The following is a 15,285-nucleotide window of genomic DNA, read 5'->3' on the forward strand; positions in this document are numbered from 1 at the left end:
ATTGCTAATAACCCCGTGTGCCAAAGGCCCCGATTTGGCTACAGCGCCGTGTCTTGCCCTGCCCGGGGAAACCTTGGTGATGTAACTGTCCATATATGACTTGCGTCACAGGAGCTTTCTCAGATGGACCTAAAGCAGCCGGAGTCCCCAAACAAAACATTGGGATACAGAGAGGGGATAACCTCTGACTCCTGATGCTCTGTCCAGGCAGTCCGTCTGCTTTCAGGCCCAGGTAAACCCAGACTATTGAGTGCTCTGCAGCAGATCCAAGCGTAGAGCCAGTGCTACACTCCTCTGCCACGGACTACGGCTGCTTTCTCTACTTGTGGAAACTCCAGTGATCATATACATTAGTGGACAGTGACGTAACTGATGCTTCCCGAGCTAGGTTAAATGGAGGCCTGTGACGGATGCCATGCAGTGACATAGGCTCCCATTGTAAGCAAAAATAGTATACATTTAATGCATACGTTTTTTTACTGGACTCTGCGGAATGCAATAGCGAAGTCTACTATGCTAGAGGGATAATCCCAAATTGCATGCTAAACGTAGGGCCAAAATACGATCTGAACGTGGCCTTACTGCCACTGATTGGCTAGCCTGTAAAATATCAGCTACTGTCCTTCGCCTGTGTGCAGAGTTCGGCTTCTGTGCATCCACAACCTTCCTTCCTATCACTTAACGTTTAGCTCCAAACTGGGTGATGCGGATGGGGGAAAGGGTTGTGTAATGTGTGAATGCTTGGCAGTGTAAACGCACGTCCAATATGGAAACTAATTGCGGTTCATATGGTTCAGTAGTGTGTACTATTTATCACACCATATTACCAATGCCCTCACTGATTCTAGATGGGAATATGATCAGATATATCGAAATATAGTCGTATGATTGCCTTCATAGGAATGAATTACCAATTTTGCATTAATCCTTCGTCATATCCACCAAGATACTGGAACAGCAAAAGTCAGGTGCTTAAAGGGGTTGTAAAGGATTAAAAAAAAACATGGCTGCTTTCTCAGAAACAGCACCACATCTGTCCATTGGTTGTGTCTAGTATTGCAGTTCAGCCCTTTTGAAATAAATACGGCTGAGCTGCAATACAACACGTGGACAAGTGTGGCGCAATTTCTGAAAGAATACAACGATGTTTTTCTAATAATGTACAGCCCCTTTAAGTTCTAGCATTCACACCTTATCCCGGGCTTCTAGAGACCATTTACTTTCCTCCGTAAACGCTATGATTCTCATCACTCTCTTCAAGCATTTAAATACTATTCTTAGATTTAGACGTTTTACACTGTGCATGTTCTGCTGTAGTAAATCCCATTCTCTGCCTGTACTTTACCTCCAGCCTAGCTGCACATTCCCAGTTTGCAGTGACACAGAAGAACGCTGCCGCTTAGTCCTCAGTTATGTCCTAGAAGTAAGTCCTCTTTCACGTTCTCAAATCAAGTTTTAGATCAGTTATTGTCTTCTGAAAGGGCTCATCTTAAAGTTTTGCATTCATTTTAGGGTTTAAAATCCATTGACAGCAGTATTAAAAAGGAAGGGGAACTGCCAGCCGCTGACCCGAACACTCCAATCCCCTTAAAATATGAAGACGAGTCCGCCAACGTGGTCTCCGAGTGCCTGGAAAAACAGATGGCCCTGTTTCTGCAGAAAAGTAAGACTTTTGATGAAGTGAACTGTTTTGCTTCATCTTATACTGTGTTTTTAAAGGTACCCTTCAAGAAGAAACATGCTTTTCACTTTTTAAGGCTATATTCAGACGAGCGTAGCTAACCTCGGACGTGAAACACTGCAGTTTTTCACGTCCGAGGTGCACCCGTGCGGGCGCGTTGTTACGGATCCCCCATAGACTAGAGTCTATGGAGTGATGCATGACACGCCGTAAAATAGGACACGTCCTATTGTTTCATGGACCCTTCACACGCTCCGTTGAAACAACGGTGATAAATGTGTTTGGCGAAACCCCTTTAATGGAAAGTTAAGGGCCTTTTATAATACAACTCCTTCTATGCTGAGATAAGATCCCCTGAATGCTACAGATCCAAAGTCTGAAGTGAGAATCTGATCACATCATTTCCCCTTTTGATTTCTGTCAGTCAGTGTTATCAGGAGACCTTGTGTGGATCCAAATTGCCAAGTACAATCATGTTTCTTCATATACACGCATGTCAGAAGATATTGATTGGGGGCTGGGCACGTGTGGCTAGAATGAAGGTGCTGCAGCGCTTTTCAGAGTCCATTGCCCTCTCCTCTTCACCAAGAGACACTGCCTGACCATAGGCTATAATATGTGTGTGCAGCAGCTTCTTTCCAAAGTAAAGCTGAGCAATGCCAATGGGAGCTGAAGATCATGGCGCACATGTCACGGCTTTGTTTTGTTATTTCCTTGGAAAGTGTGTGGTCATATGACTGGATGGACGTAAGGGTGAAGGCTATATATAGCCGCCATTTGTAAATTGTTTAACAGAGAATTGTGGTTTTTGACAGATTTTTACAGGTAAACCCTGCGGCCAAAATAACCGTATTGTAAAACCGTGGCAAAACCACAGCGCAGCCTCACCATAATATAGACCATTAAATAGAAGTTCATTCAAGTAATTGAAGGTTAGCATCCCACGTTTGCTGGAGGGTGCGTGGGGGAGGATCCATCGAGCAAATAAGACGATCGAGGAGGTCCCACAGATGCTCAATTGGGTTCAAGTCTGGTGAATTAGAGGGCCAGGGAAGTATTTAGAGGTCTTGTTCGTGCTCTTCCAACCACTGTCGGAAATTTCTAGCCGTCTGACATGTCGCATTGTCTTACTGGAAGTTTCAATCGGCCCCAGGGAAAACAAACCGCATGTATGGGGGGACGTGACCTGTAACGATGGATTCATACCCAAATCGGTTCCGAGCCGTCCACATGGATGAGTGGCCCAGAGATTGCCATGAAAAAATACCCCAGACCATAACGTGGCCGCCACCAGTTTGTGTTCTTCCAGCGATGGTTGCCGGGTATTTGTTCTCTGTTTCTCGCCTGACACTCCGTCATCTGTTCAATGAAGCCGAAAACGTGACTCATCAGAGAGGCCAATCCTTTGCCAATCATTGGTGGTCCAATTCTGATACTGCCGTGCAAATTGAAGCCTTTTTTTCCAATGCATCTTTGTTAGCGTAGGAGCAGTGACCATCCGTGTACTTTGGAGCCCCATACACAGAACGGTTTGCTGAACTTTGGTTTTAGACACACGCCTGGTAGCCCCCTTGTTGATTTGCACGGTGAGCTGCTCCACTGTAGAGTGTAATTTGGCCCTCGCGCACCTTCGTAGCCGACGTTCACCTCTCACATCAATGGCACGTGGGGCTCCATTTATTCCAGTTCTTCACAATGGTGCCGTTTGTCCACTCACGATACACTCTCACCGCAGCAGCACACAAACCGTTCACAAACTGCGCTGTTTGAGAAATACCGCCACCCTCGGCCCGAAAGACAATAATCATCCCTTTTGGCATCTCTGATAAATTGCCCCTTTTACCCATGGCAACAATGAGTGATATGTGTTCTTTCGACGTCGAAAGTAGAAGGTGGTCATAATAATGCGACTTGACTCCGTGTATATGTCTATATATATATATATATATATATATATATATATATATATATGTGTGAGTGTATATATAATGTATAAGTACAAAATTATATTGAGGCCACTTACTATTAGGGCTTTCAATCAGAAAAATTGTTGCTGGTCATTTTTCGCTTGCAGTGTAAAGTATGGTGACGACTGTTTTCTTTTCTTATACTGTCTAGTGGAATGCTCTGATAACCATTGCTCCAGTATATCTGGGATTGTCCCTGGCTCCTGGCAGTTCAAGATGAAGCTACTGCTGATTATTAAAGCCTCCAAAGCATATTATGTGCTCTCAGATGCGGCAATGAGCCTCCAGAAATACGGCCGAGCCTTGCGATACGTTAAGCTGGCCTTACAGTGTTATGGTAAGTTGCTGCGTATTACTGACACAGGGACACGACTCCACTTCTCTAACAAATGGTAGCAGTTTATTTTTTCTTTACCATAAATATATCAGGAACCTTTATTACCGTTCAGTTGTAACATAACACAAGTTTGTTTCTATAATATTCCGTTGAGCTTTCTTAGTCTCTGTTCACATTTATGTCGGAGGATCCGTTGCGGATTCCGTGCTGCGTTATTCTTCCCATCAAAACTACGGAAACCAAAATGGAACCTGACAGACCCCATTACATCTCAATGAATCGCCATTGGTATCTGTCGTTCGACGGATCCGGCATGGCCTCGTGATTTCAGTTATGAATAGAAATTACAAAAACACACGTGAACAGAGCCTAATCCAAGTAGCCAGTGTATTTTTTGACTTGCTCTGCAAAATATTTAATTCAGGAACATGTATCCTTTACGTTTGTACATTGTATTTACACTTTGCTGTTTTGTAAACTGCTTCAGCTCTTTGAGTATTACCCAAAAACAGAAAAAACAGCTTTTACCCAGCGTGGCGGCACCCACACGTTCATTGACTGATCTGCCTCGTTATACAGCCAAAAATATGGTCGCTAGCAGACAGCACGTCTCCCTGTGTAAATAGGGAGATGTTCTGTCGACATAATGGAAATGTCTGGGGGCAAGCGATCGGAGCAACTCTCACTCGTCCCCATACATAACCGATCATTGCTTCTTGTAAATGGAGCAAATGGGCGCCGATCGACGAGCTGTTTCGTTGATCGGCGCTCGTTTTTACAGGCCATATAAGGCTGCGTTAAAGGACCCTTAGACACCAGATTTTCCAGAAATCCAGAATCTAGTATGCGATGAAAATTGCTCAATGCCAGATTAAGAAAAGTTCAACACATAATCTAACTCTTTAGATCTTTGGCAGAATTGGAGACTCCAACTTGCTGACACTGTCCAAATGCACTTCAACATTGGCGTCACCGTATTGGAGCCCGAGAAGATGAAATGTAGCGGGGAGTTATTTATATATGGTTTGCGGCTCCATCTTGCTACGCACCCACTGCGTGAAATCTATGCCAGCTAGGAGCTGGCGTAGGTTTTCACTATAATTTTTAGAATACATTTGTCGGCCTGTTGTGGCCCCCGCCCCCTTTAGAAAGCCATGCCTCCTTTTCACAAGTGTGACAAAGGCAGCGTAAAAAGGCCAAAACTGGGGGGGAAAACAACCCAGAAAACTAACATAAAAATGTTGATGAATTCCCCTCTGTCTACGCAGGGGTGTCTGAGCACTGTATCAGAAAAACTGAGCTTTTAAGCACTATAAAGATTTATTAAGAAATTCATAAAAGAATTTTGGATGAGAAAAAAAACAAAATGGTGGTAAAGGTGAACATTCACTTAATATAATAATAATAATGTTTATATAGCGCCAACATATTACGCGGCACTTTACAATTTTGAGGGAACATGAAACAAACAATATCAGACATTACATAGTGACTAAGTTAATTTACAATTCAAACCTGAGGAGTGAGGACCCTGCTCGCAAGAGCTTACAATCTATGAGGAAATAAAGGAGACACAAAGTGTAACAGTGTTTGTTCTGTACAATGGTCCGGCCATTTTTATACACATTCGGTGGTAACATAAAGCTGCATGAGCCAGTCACCAGCCAGTATCCGTGTATGACGGACATGAAGAGAAGGAGTGTGAGGGAATCTTATTCTGATGACTAATCTAAAAGGAGGGCCATGGAAAGGAGTCAGATTAGGGAATGTTATAGGCCTGTCTAAATAGATGTGTTTTCAGGGCACGTTTAAAACTGTGGATGTTGGGAATTAATTGGATTGTCTGGGGTAGCGCATTCCAGAGGACGGGTGCAGCACGAGAGAAATCCTGGAGACGGTAGTGGGAGGTTCGGATTATGGAGGATTTTAATCTAAGGTCGTTGGCAGAACATAGAGCCCGAGTAGGGTGGTGGACAGAGATGAGGGAGGAGATGTAAGGAGGTGCAGCACTGTGGAGAGCTTTGTGGGTGAGAGTAATAAGTTTGAATTTTATTCTGAAAGGGATGTGCAACCAGTGCAGTGACTGGCACAGGGTAGAGGCATTGGTGCAGTGACTGGCACAGGGTAGAGGCATTGGTGCAGTGACTGGCACAGGGTAGAGGCATTGGTGCAGTGACTGGCACAGGGTAGAGGCGTTGGTGCAGTGACTGGCACAGGGTAGAGGCGTTGGTGCAGTGGTTGGTCATAAATATGAGCCTGGCTGCTGCATTGAGGATAGATTGGAGAGGGGAGAGTTTGGTGAGGGGAAGACCGACTAGTAATGAGTTACAGTAGTCAAGACGAGAGTGAATCAGAGCAACAATGAGAGTTTTGGCTGTTTCCTCCGTAAGAAAAGGGCGGATTCTGGAGATGTTTTTGAGGTGACCGTTGCAGGAGCGCCAAAGTGATTGAATGTGAGGAGTAAAGGAAAGATCTGAGTCAAAAATAACCCAGAGACAGCTGGTGTGCTGCCTGGGAGTTATGATAGAGACAGCGGTTATGCTGCCTGGGAGTTATGATAGAGACAGCGGGCGTGCTGCCTGGGAGTTATGATAGAGACAGCGGTTATGCTGCCTGGGAGTTATGATAGTGCCACACACAGAGATGGAGACATCAGGTTTAGGGAGGTTAGTAGATGGTGGGAACACAAGGAGCTCAGTTTTAGAAAGATTCAGTTTCAGATATAGGACATGATGTTAGAGACAGCGGACAGACAATCACTGGTGTTCTGTATTCGAGCGGGGGTGATGTCACGGGACGAGGCATATTCTAAATAAATCTATGTCATTTTGAAGTGATACTTCTGTATTACGGCTTCTACTAACTCGAGGTTGAGGAAGGAGTGGATGAGAAATGTTTTTGAGGTGGATGTGAGGTTTGAAAGAGAGGACAGAATAGAAGGTTATCTCGAGGCAGCGAACTTGTGAGACTAGGGAAAGTACGGAGCCGTTTAACTGTGATTGATAGTTATGGTAAGGGGGTTGAGTGAGATATGGGCAAGATTATGACCTCGGGTTTCTCCATGTTGAGTTTAAGGAAGCTGGAGGAATAGGAGCACATAGCTAATGGACACTCTGGAAAGCAGAGAGGTGACATCGGGGACAGAGTGGTAAATTGTGTGTCCTCTGCATAGAAGTGGTACTGAAAGCCATGAGATTTTATGAGCTGTCCCCAGGCCATCGGTATAGGTGGAGAAGAGCAAAGGTCCAAGAACAGAGCCTTGAGGGACACCCACAGAGAGAGAGAGAGTGAGATGAAGGGGTGTTGTGGGATACGCTAAATGTTAGGTTGGTGCGGTATGAGGAGATCTGGGAGAGGGCCAAGTCTGTGATACTAAGAGATGAGAGAATTTGTAACAAGGAGCGAGTGGTCGACTGTGCTGAAGGCAGACAACAGGTCTAGAAGGAGGAGCAAAGAGTAATGTAGAAAGCAGAGGACCGGTATAAAAGGAGGACCACAGAGTAATGTAGAAGGCAGAGGACAGGTCTAGAAAGAGGAGCAAAGAGTAATGAAGGCAGAAGACAGGTCTAGAAGGAGGAGCAAAGAGTAATGAAGGCAGAAGACCGGTCTAGAAGGAGGAGCAGAGAGTAATGAAGGCAGAAGACCGACCTAGAAGGAGCAGCAGAGAGTAATGAAGGCAGAAGACCGGTCTAGAAGGAGGAGCAGAGAGTAATGAAGGCAGAAGACCGGTCTAGAAGGAGCAGCAGAGAGTAATGAAGGCAGAAGACCGGTCTAGAAGGAGGAGCAGAGAGTAATGAAGGCAGAAGACCGGTCTAGAAGGAGGAGCAGAGAGTAATGAAGGCAGAAGACCGGTCTAGAAGGAGGAGCAGAGAGTAATGAAGGCAGAAGACCGGTCTAGAAGGAGGAGCAGAGAGTAATGAAGGCAGAAGTCCGGTCTAGAAGGAGGAGCAGAGAGTAATGAAGGCAGAAGACCGGTCTAGAAGGAGGAGCAGAGAGTAATGAAGGCAGAAGACCGGTCTAGAAGGAGGAGCAGAGAGTAATGAAGGCAGAAGACCGGTCTAGAAGGAGGAGCAGAGAGTAATGAAGGCAGAAGACCGGTCTAGAAGGAGGAGCAGAGAGTAATGAAGGCAGAAGACCGGTCTAGGCGGTGAAGAGTAATGTAGAAGACAGAACACAGGTCTAGAAGGAGGAGCACAGAGCAATAAAATGATGCTTTGGCAGTTAAGAGTTCATTTGTGACTTTGGTTAGGGCTGTTTGAGTACAGTGCTGAGGTCGGAAGCCAGGTTGTAGATGATCGAAAAGAGAGTTGGATGAGGTGAACATTTTGTCCAAGGAGTTTTGAAACAAAAGGGAGTAGTGAGATGGGGCGATAGTTGGCCAAAGAGGAAGGGTCGAAGAATAGCATCTTAAGGATGGGTGTGATGGTTGCATGTTTTAATGAAGGGTAGACGCCAATGGAGAGTGATGGTTGAAGAGGTAGATAAGGGCTGGAATAAACACCGTAGAAAGGTTAGGGATAAGGTGAGATGGAATTGGGTCAAGTGCAGACATAGTGAGGTGTGATTTGGAGGGGTGGAGTGCTTCCCATCAGTGATGGTGGAGAAGCATGTTATGGATGAAGAGCACTGAGTAGCTGTGGGGGGGGGGGGTTGTGGGGATTGTAAATTGAAGCTTTCGCTAATGTTTTCGATCTTGTGTTTTGAAATATGTGGCAAATTCCTCAGCTGAGATGAGAGATGTGGGAGGGGCAACGGGGAGAAGGAATACTGAGGTAAAAGTGTTTAAAATGATGATCCTATATATGAATGAGAATAATGTTTGCAATATCCTCACCGCCTGCATTTGGAAGGAAGCGCTGGAGGATCTCAGCATGGAGATTTCTTGAGGCAGCGTTCAGAGCCTTCTCCATACAGGCATTATTATGAGCTGCAGATGGCAAGTGTTCGCCTTTTGATGGATCACATCTCCCTTCTTGCTCAGTCGGGTATAGATGGCTTTGTCATTTAGGGACAGGACTAATAAATACCACAATCTTGTATGGGAACATAAATTGACACGGATGCAGCTGCTCTGCTACTTGTATTCTCTCTCCTCCTGTGTAGATGCTTACAGCTGTCTGTGTACCAACCAAGTTCCTGAAGTGATGCTGCTGCTGTGTCAGTACCTCGCTCTCTGCGGTGACATCCAGCTCATGCTGGCCCAGAACGCAAGCAATCGAGCTGCATATTTCGAGGAATATAATTACCAGACAAGAGATGATCAGGAGATTCTGCACAGTCTGCACAGAGAATCCAGCTGCGAAGGTGAGTCCTGCTCATGTACTCCCCATTATTTTCAGCGGAAACTAATTGCACCTAATAAATGGCCCATCAATGGGCAAATGCAGGGACAGAGATCTGCACTTACTTTAGAAGACGAGACATAGCCTTGTATAGACAATGACGAGAGAAAAGTCCTGGAAAATCTGCAGCGCTTCTACCTCTTGGCAGCGATTGATCGGATACTGCACCGACTCTTGCCTCAAGGACATCTACATGCCAATTTGAAATGTGGGGCTTTTTCATAGGAGCCGCTGGAAGCTCATGGGCCCCAATACAAAAACCATTGCAACATAATTTTATAAAGAATATATATCCAGCTGTGCTTTTATATGGTCATGGTGACGTCTTATAATTTAGAGTACAGTGTTTAAGTCATAATACACTTCTTAGCTGCTGCAGAACCTCTTCTTTTTATTTTGAAGAATGAGGGGAAGGTTCATTTGCACCTTTGGCTGACCTGTCAATCAATCAGGAGAAGAAACTTCTTGCAGAATCGTTCTGCGACAGACTGCTTCTGCAGGAAGAGATCAGCATGTAAATCAGATATGTAGCGCCACTTATCTCTGCATAATCTATAACTATAGAGAGAGATTTACTATTTACCGATCATGTAGACTATAGATATATCTAAATACAGTAGTGCTGCTGCTGATGAATTGTCTTACAATTTGTGATGCTGACTAATAACCATGAATTTGCCTATACCTTGTTCCTCTCAGGGTTTTACTTTGTAACCGACCTGATCACTGACTTGGAATGCCAACTCTCCATCAGTTGTAAATGTTATGAAGCCGCCAATGATGTCCTGTTTGTCACAAACCTTAAGAACCAAAACCCTGAGCAGCAGACTCAGGTGCTGAAAAGACTGGGCAACATCCGCAATGAAATTGGAGTGTTTTATATGAACCAGGCAGCTGCCCACCAGACTGAGCGATCAGGTGAGTGCTCCCTGCAGGTCTGGAGAAGATACATATTCATTTTGGGTGTAATCTAGGCAAATTAAACCTTTTGCTGCCAAGGACGTATTTAATACGTCATAACTTTGCAGCGGCCAAACTATAGGGACCAGAACTCCGATGATACCAAGCTCATGGCTCTAGGTTTTCCTTCTGCAGGGGTGAGAACATGAACAGCTGCACATATAGTCACCCCCTCTAGCTAATCAGACCACTTGTCGACTCTGTAGCTACAATTGAGTTGAACACCACCCGTGTCGTTATTGTCTGAGTTTTATCCCCTACCACCCAGTTTTGGCGCAGAAGTTGCCAGCAACCATTTCACCTTACCTTCATTCCTTAATTTTAATAATACCCGGATTGGACAAGGGTGCAACTTAATGATACACACCATATCCCATTTCTGCTTCTCTACACCAGGGCAACAACGAGGTAATATTCTGGAAGTCTCATCCAGGTAGATTATTTCAGTGTACGATACAGTCTTGGCGCCTTTACACATTGGCGCGCACTTCCTTACATCTGTCCTGCTGCAACTTTTCCCTTCCCCCGAGAACTAAGCGGCTTCATTAAGTTATTCGTGTAAGATTACGTTATTTTTTATTTTTTTTTCCTCTCTCTTCCATCTTCCAGCAAACAGAGGTGTCTCTAGCACTGAACAAGACTTGTGGAAGAAAAGCTTCTCTAGTTTCGAAAGAGGAATTACAAGCTTTAAATCCATTGAGGACACCACAAACTCTTCACTATTACTATGTAACATGGGGCGGCTGATGAGGATATGCGCGCAGGCTCACAGCGACAGTGGGAACGATGAGAGGAGCGGGGAGTTTTCCCCGGAGGAGGCGTTGTACTATAATAAGGTGAGGATTCCTTTTGTGTAGATGACATTGACAATTAAGTGGTATTTCCCTTACATTGCCATATTTATTTTGCACTTATTAAATTATATGCTGTTTTATACTCTTCTTCTAAATATCATTTACAATACTGGTGGATGACATTGGAAACCATCAACAACTATGTCTACAGACAGTGATACAACAGAGGATAGGCGATCCCGCGCTCTGTGTTTGCGTGGTCTACTGCTTCGTGGCTGAGCTGTTGTTACTTTTAGACCCCTCCACTTCACAATAATAACACTTAGGCCCCATGCACACTAATGTGTTTTTGCGGCCGCAATTCACCCGAAAATCTGCAGGTGAATTGCGGTCCCATTCATTTCTATGGGCCCATACACACAACCGTGGTTTCTGTGGTCCGGGCTCATTGAAATGAATGTACACGGCCATGTGCACGGCCCGTGATTTGTGGGCGGCCCGCGGGTGACACTCTGCAGCCGTCCGAGCCGCAAATCACGGACCGTGCACACCACTACGGTCATGTGCATGAGCCCTTATAGGTGACCGGGGCAGATCAGAAATGTCACAAACTGACTTGTGACGAAGGTGGCATCCTATGACCGTGCCAGGTTTTAAGTCACTGAGCTCTTCTGTACGACCCATACAACTACCAATGTTTGTCAATGTAGCCTGCATGGCTGTGTGCTGGATTTTATGCTCTGTTTGGAATGGGTGTGGCTGAAACACCAGAACTAAAGCATTATGAGGGGTGTCCACATACTTTTGTCCATATAGTTTGTGAGCTCTAAGGCTGGGTTCACACGACCTATTTTCAGACGTAAACGAGGCGTATTATGCCTCGTTTTACGTCTGAAAATAGGGCTGCAATACGTCGGCAAACATCTGCCCATTCATTTGAATGGGTTTGCCGACGTACTGTGCAGACAACCTGTAATATACGCGTCATCGTTTGACAGCTGTCAAACGACGACGCGTAAATGGACTGCCTCGGCAAAGAAGTGCAGGACACTTATATACATTATATGCAGGACACTTATATACATTATATGCAGGGCACTTCTTTGCCACGTAATTTGAGCTGTTCTTCATTGAACTCAATGAAGCACAGCTCAAGATTTACGAGCGTCTCAGACGGCTCGCAAAATGCGAAGAGGAGCATTTACGTGTGAAACGAGGCAGCTGTTAACAGTCTGTCTTTTCACACGTAAATGCCTCTCATCGTGTGAACATACCCTAAAACCAATAGCCTATAATACAGGCTGTAACTCAGAATCAGTAAAAGATATATTTACATAGATGCATTTTGAACAAAATCCGTAAAATTGTGTTCATAGGCGGCCATAACACCTAGCAATTTATAGAACTATATAAAGTAATCGTGGCGTGTGACTTTAATGCCAACCATTAAGTTGCCCCTGTACATCGTTACATACAGTCTTACTTATCATACTGCTAATGGGGGAGTAATTGGGTGTAATCCTTCTTGTCTTTGCAGGCCATTGATTACTATCACAAAGCGTTAAAGTCGCTCAATAAAAGAGAAACTCATCAAGCTGTTTGGGATTCGGTTTACTGGGAGCTGTCCACAACATATTTTACAATGGCCACTCTGCTGCAAGACTACGCTCCCATCTCCAGAAAAGCACAAGAACAGGTAATTAAAGGCGACTCCTTGACTCTGCCTACGGCTTCTGCTCCGTCCCCGAACATGGGGGGGGGGGGGGGGGAGAGTGTTGCTCTGGGTGTACATCCGACCAAGATCAAACTATATCGTGTGTAAACGGTCAACTGACTGTCTCCTTTGCCAGATCGTGTATCTGACCTGCCTTAAAAAAAGAAATAAAAATTCTCCATCTAATGACATTAGTAGGGTGTGAAGGGTGATCTGACTGACATCCATTATTGAGAATGAGAGAGTAATATAAGAGAAGATGAGCACCATTACTTCTGTAAAGATTTGTTTACATACCAAGAAAACAACCCTGAGTGTAAATCGCAAACTGAGATAAACTGTCCAGATGTTATTACTGGTCTGTAAACTGTGTGTTTAATCCCAACCTTATACCTTCGTTTCTGCACCTGCCCCCTACTTGTAACCTACTGAATGTAAACTACATTAGCTAGAAACGGGATTGGGAGTTTAACTGCAGGATCAGACTACAGTGTTTGTTTGTAGTCTGTTACTATGGAGACAGGCACAGGTCTGAGCTTTTTAATCAAGACCATTCGCGAATGCATCGAAACAATGAAAAGGATTGGTTTCAAAGGCATACGTAGCCTTTAATACACATTAGATAAATGTCGTCCGTACCCACAGCTCGTCAGTCCCAAGACTTATGCTAATAAATACATAATTTATATTGTGGGACAAATATGTTCATATATAATACTAATTCCTTGACAGGTTCTCAATAATATATATATATATATATATATATATATATATATATATAATTATTATTATTATTTTTTTTTAAATCACTGCATCGTCAAATTGAGGAAACATCATTTTAAACGTATGGCCAGCTTAACGCAAGACCTCAATAGAGTCTTGTGCAGTGTTTCCAACCAGTGGCCTCTGGAACCCTGGGGCTTCTTGGAACGTGGCTTGGGGTTCCCTAAAAGACGGCAACGGCAAAAGCTGTCACCGTTTTAAGTAGGCATGGGTTAGTTCTGAGTCGGTGTGTTGACGTGTTTTCGGTGGCGTTATTTGCTACGGCCAGATGTTGGCATAAAGTCTAAAAGTGTTTTTCTGGTGGTTTTCTCCATAGACTTCTCTAGAATTTCAAAAACTCCTGGAAAAAAGAATGTACAAATTGACACTAAATAAAAACAATACCACCAAAAACACCATGTAAAAACCTTATTAAAAAATGCATTTTACATTTTTAAATTTAAGTTTGGATTTTCATGTAGTTTAAAACGCCAAACATGAACCCTTTGTGAAGGAGGTCTTTAAGAGGAACCTGTTAGCGACTATATTCTGCATAAAGTAGTGACCGAGATGCTGATTTCAGCGGCCTGGACTTTGTGTAATTAAGTAATTTTTGTGAACTTCGTTTAAAAATTAATTACTGTGCATAGGGAGAAAGCTATCAATCAGCGGGGGAGTGGCGGCAGCTCATGGAAACAGCGCTTGCATCGCATTGTTTTGGTTTTTTTTGTTCTAGTTTTCATATTCTTCATAAAGTGCCCAGCCTTGTGTGATCAGTGTAAAGTTTTATCATTTGCATGTGGATCGTCTTCCCGCCCTGTAACGTAATAGTACGTCGAAGTAAGCGGATTATTCCACTGAACCTCCATACTGTTATGTCGCAAGCTTTGCTTCATAACCAGAACATCTACAATCACTGAGATCAGAGTATGAGAAGCCGATAAATGGGACATTGGCCGAAATAACCATAAAGAACATGAATGATTTCGGTGATCAGAGCAGCTCGTTCCTTCATGTCCTGATTATGAGGACCATCCTGATTTTACTATGAAATGCCTCAATCAAATGTTTCCGAACTTGCTCTCTTTGATTTTGTGCTCGATCATTTCCTGAGTAATGTGCCCTGCAGAGGAAAGTGCGTAATGCATCTTACGAGGACATCACTCCCACCGATATATCCGAGGCGTCTAATGTCTTTCACTCCCCCGTAATCAGAGCCCCCCTGATATAAGCCCTGCGAATTTGAGGGGGGGGGGGGGGTTTGTTCTATGAGGAGCTTATATTCATGATTCTCTGTAACCTGTAAGAATCAGCTGGTGGGACTGCATTATATTCACCTCTTCATCTTTGATGCTCGTGTAACAAATCAGACTATTGTATCAATGGCGGCATCTTCGCTTCGGCTTCCCAACCATATGTTGCGTTTCAGAATGGGATTTCATATTTCTCTGAAGATATTACAAATACCAGTATCGGCAACTCGTGTCTCCACATTGATTTCCAACCAGTATCTTGTGTCTCTACATTGATTTCCAACCAGTATGTTAGAATCAATACCGATTGATATTTGCACATTCTCATAAGATCTCTCAAGGCTATTTAAATGGGTTTTGCTTTAGACAACCCATGTCTACGTGTCCTATTGGGGCATATGTAGGTTTTAGTGCGAGAGAGCCCCAATCTTCTAGTCATAGCGGAGAGCTGATTCTAAAGTGGAGGTCCCAGCTC

General features: G+C 44.1%; 1 protein-coding gene across 3 annotated transcripts in view; it reads left to right on the forward strand.

Annotated features, from left to right (window-relative positions):
• The window catches only part of EDRF1 (erythroid differentiation regulatory factor 1), a 57,967-nt gene that overhangs the window by 24,750 nt on the left and 17,932 nt on the right, over positions 1-15,285 (forward strand). For all 3 annotated transcript variants that reach the window (XM_075843101.1, XM_075843100.1, XM_075843102.1), the window contains 7 exons: positions 1,352-1,423; positions 1,513-1,663; positions 3,800-3,985; positions 9,089-9,289; positions 10,027-10,245; positions 10,897-11,123; positions 12,619-12,777. In XM_075843101.1, coding sequence (XP_075699216.1) covers positions 1,352-1,423; positions 1,513-1,663; positions 3,800-3,985; positions 9,089-9,289; positions 10,027-10,245; positions 10,897-11,123; positions 12,619-12,777 — 1,215 coding nt within the window. The remainder of the gene's footprint in view (positions 1-1,351; positions 1,424-1,512; positions 1,664-3,799; positions 3,986-9,088; positions 9,290-10,026; positions 10,246-10,896; positions 11,124-12,618; positions 12,778-15,285) is intronic.

Source organism: Rhinoderma darwinii, chromosome 11 (genome assembly GCF_050947455.1).
Source record: "Rhinoderma darwinii isolate aRhiDar2 chromosome 11, aRhiDar2.hap1, whole genome shotgun sequence".
Lineage (NCBI taxonomy): Eukaryota > Metazoa > Chordata > Amphibia > Anura > Rhinodermatidae > Rhinoderma > Rhinoderma darwinii.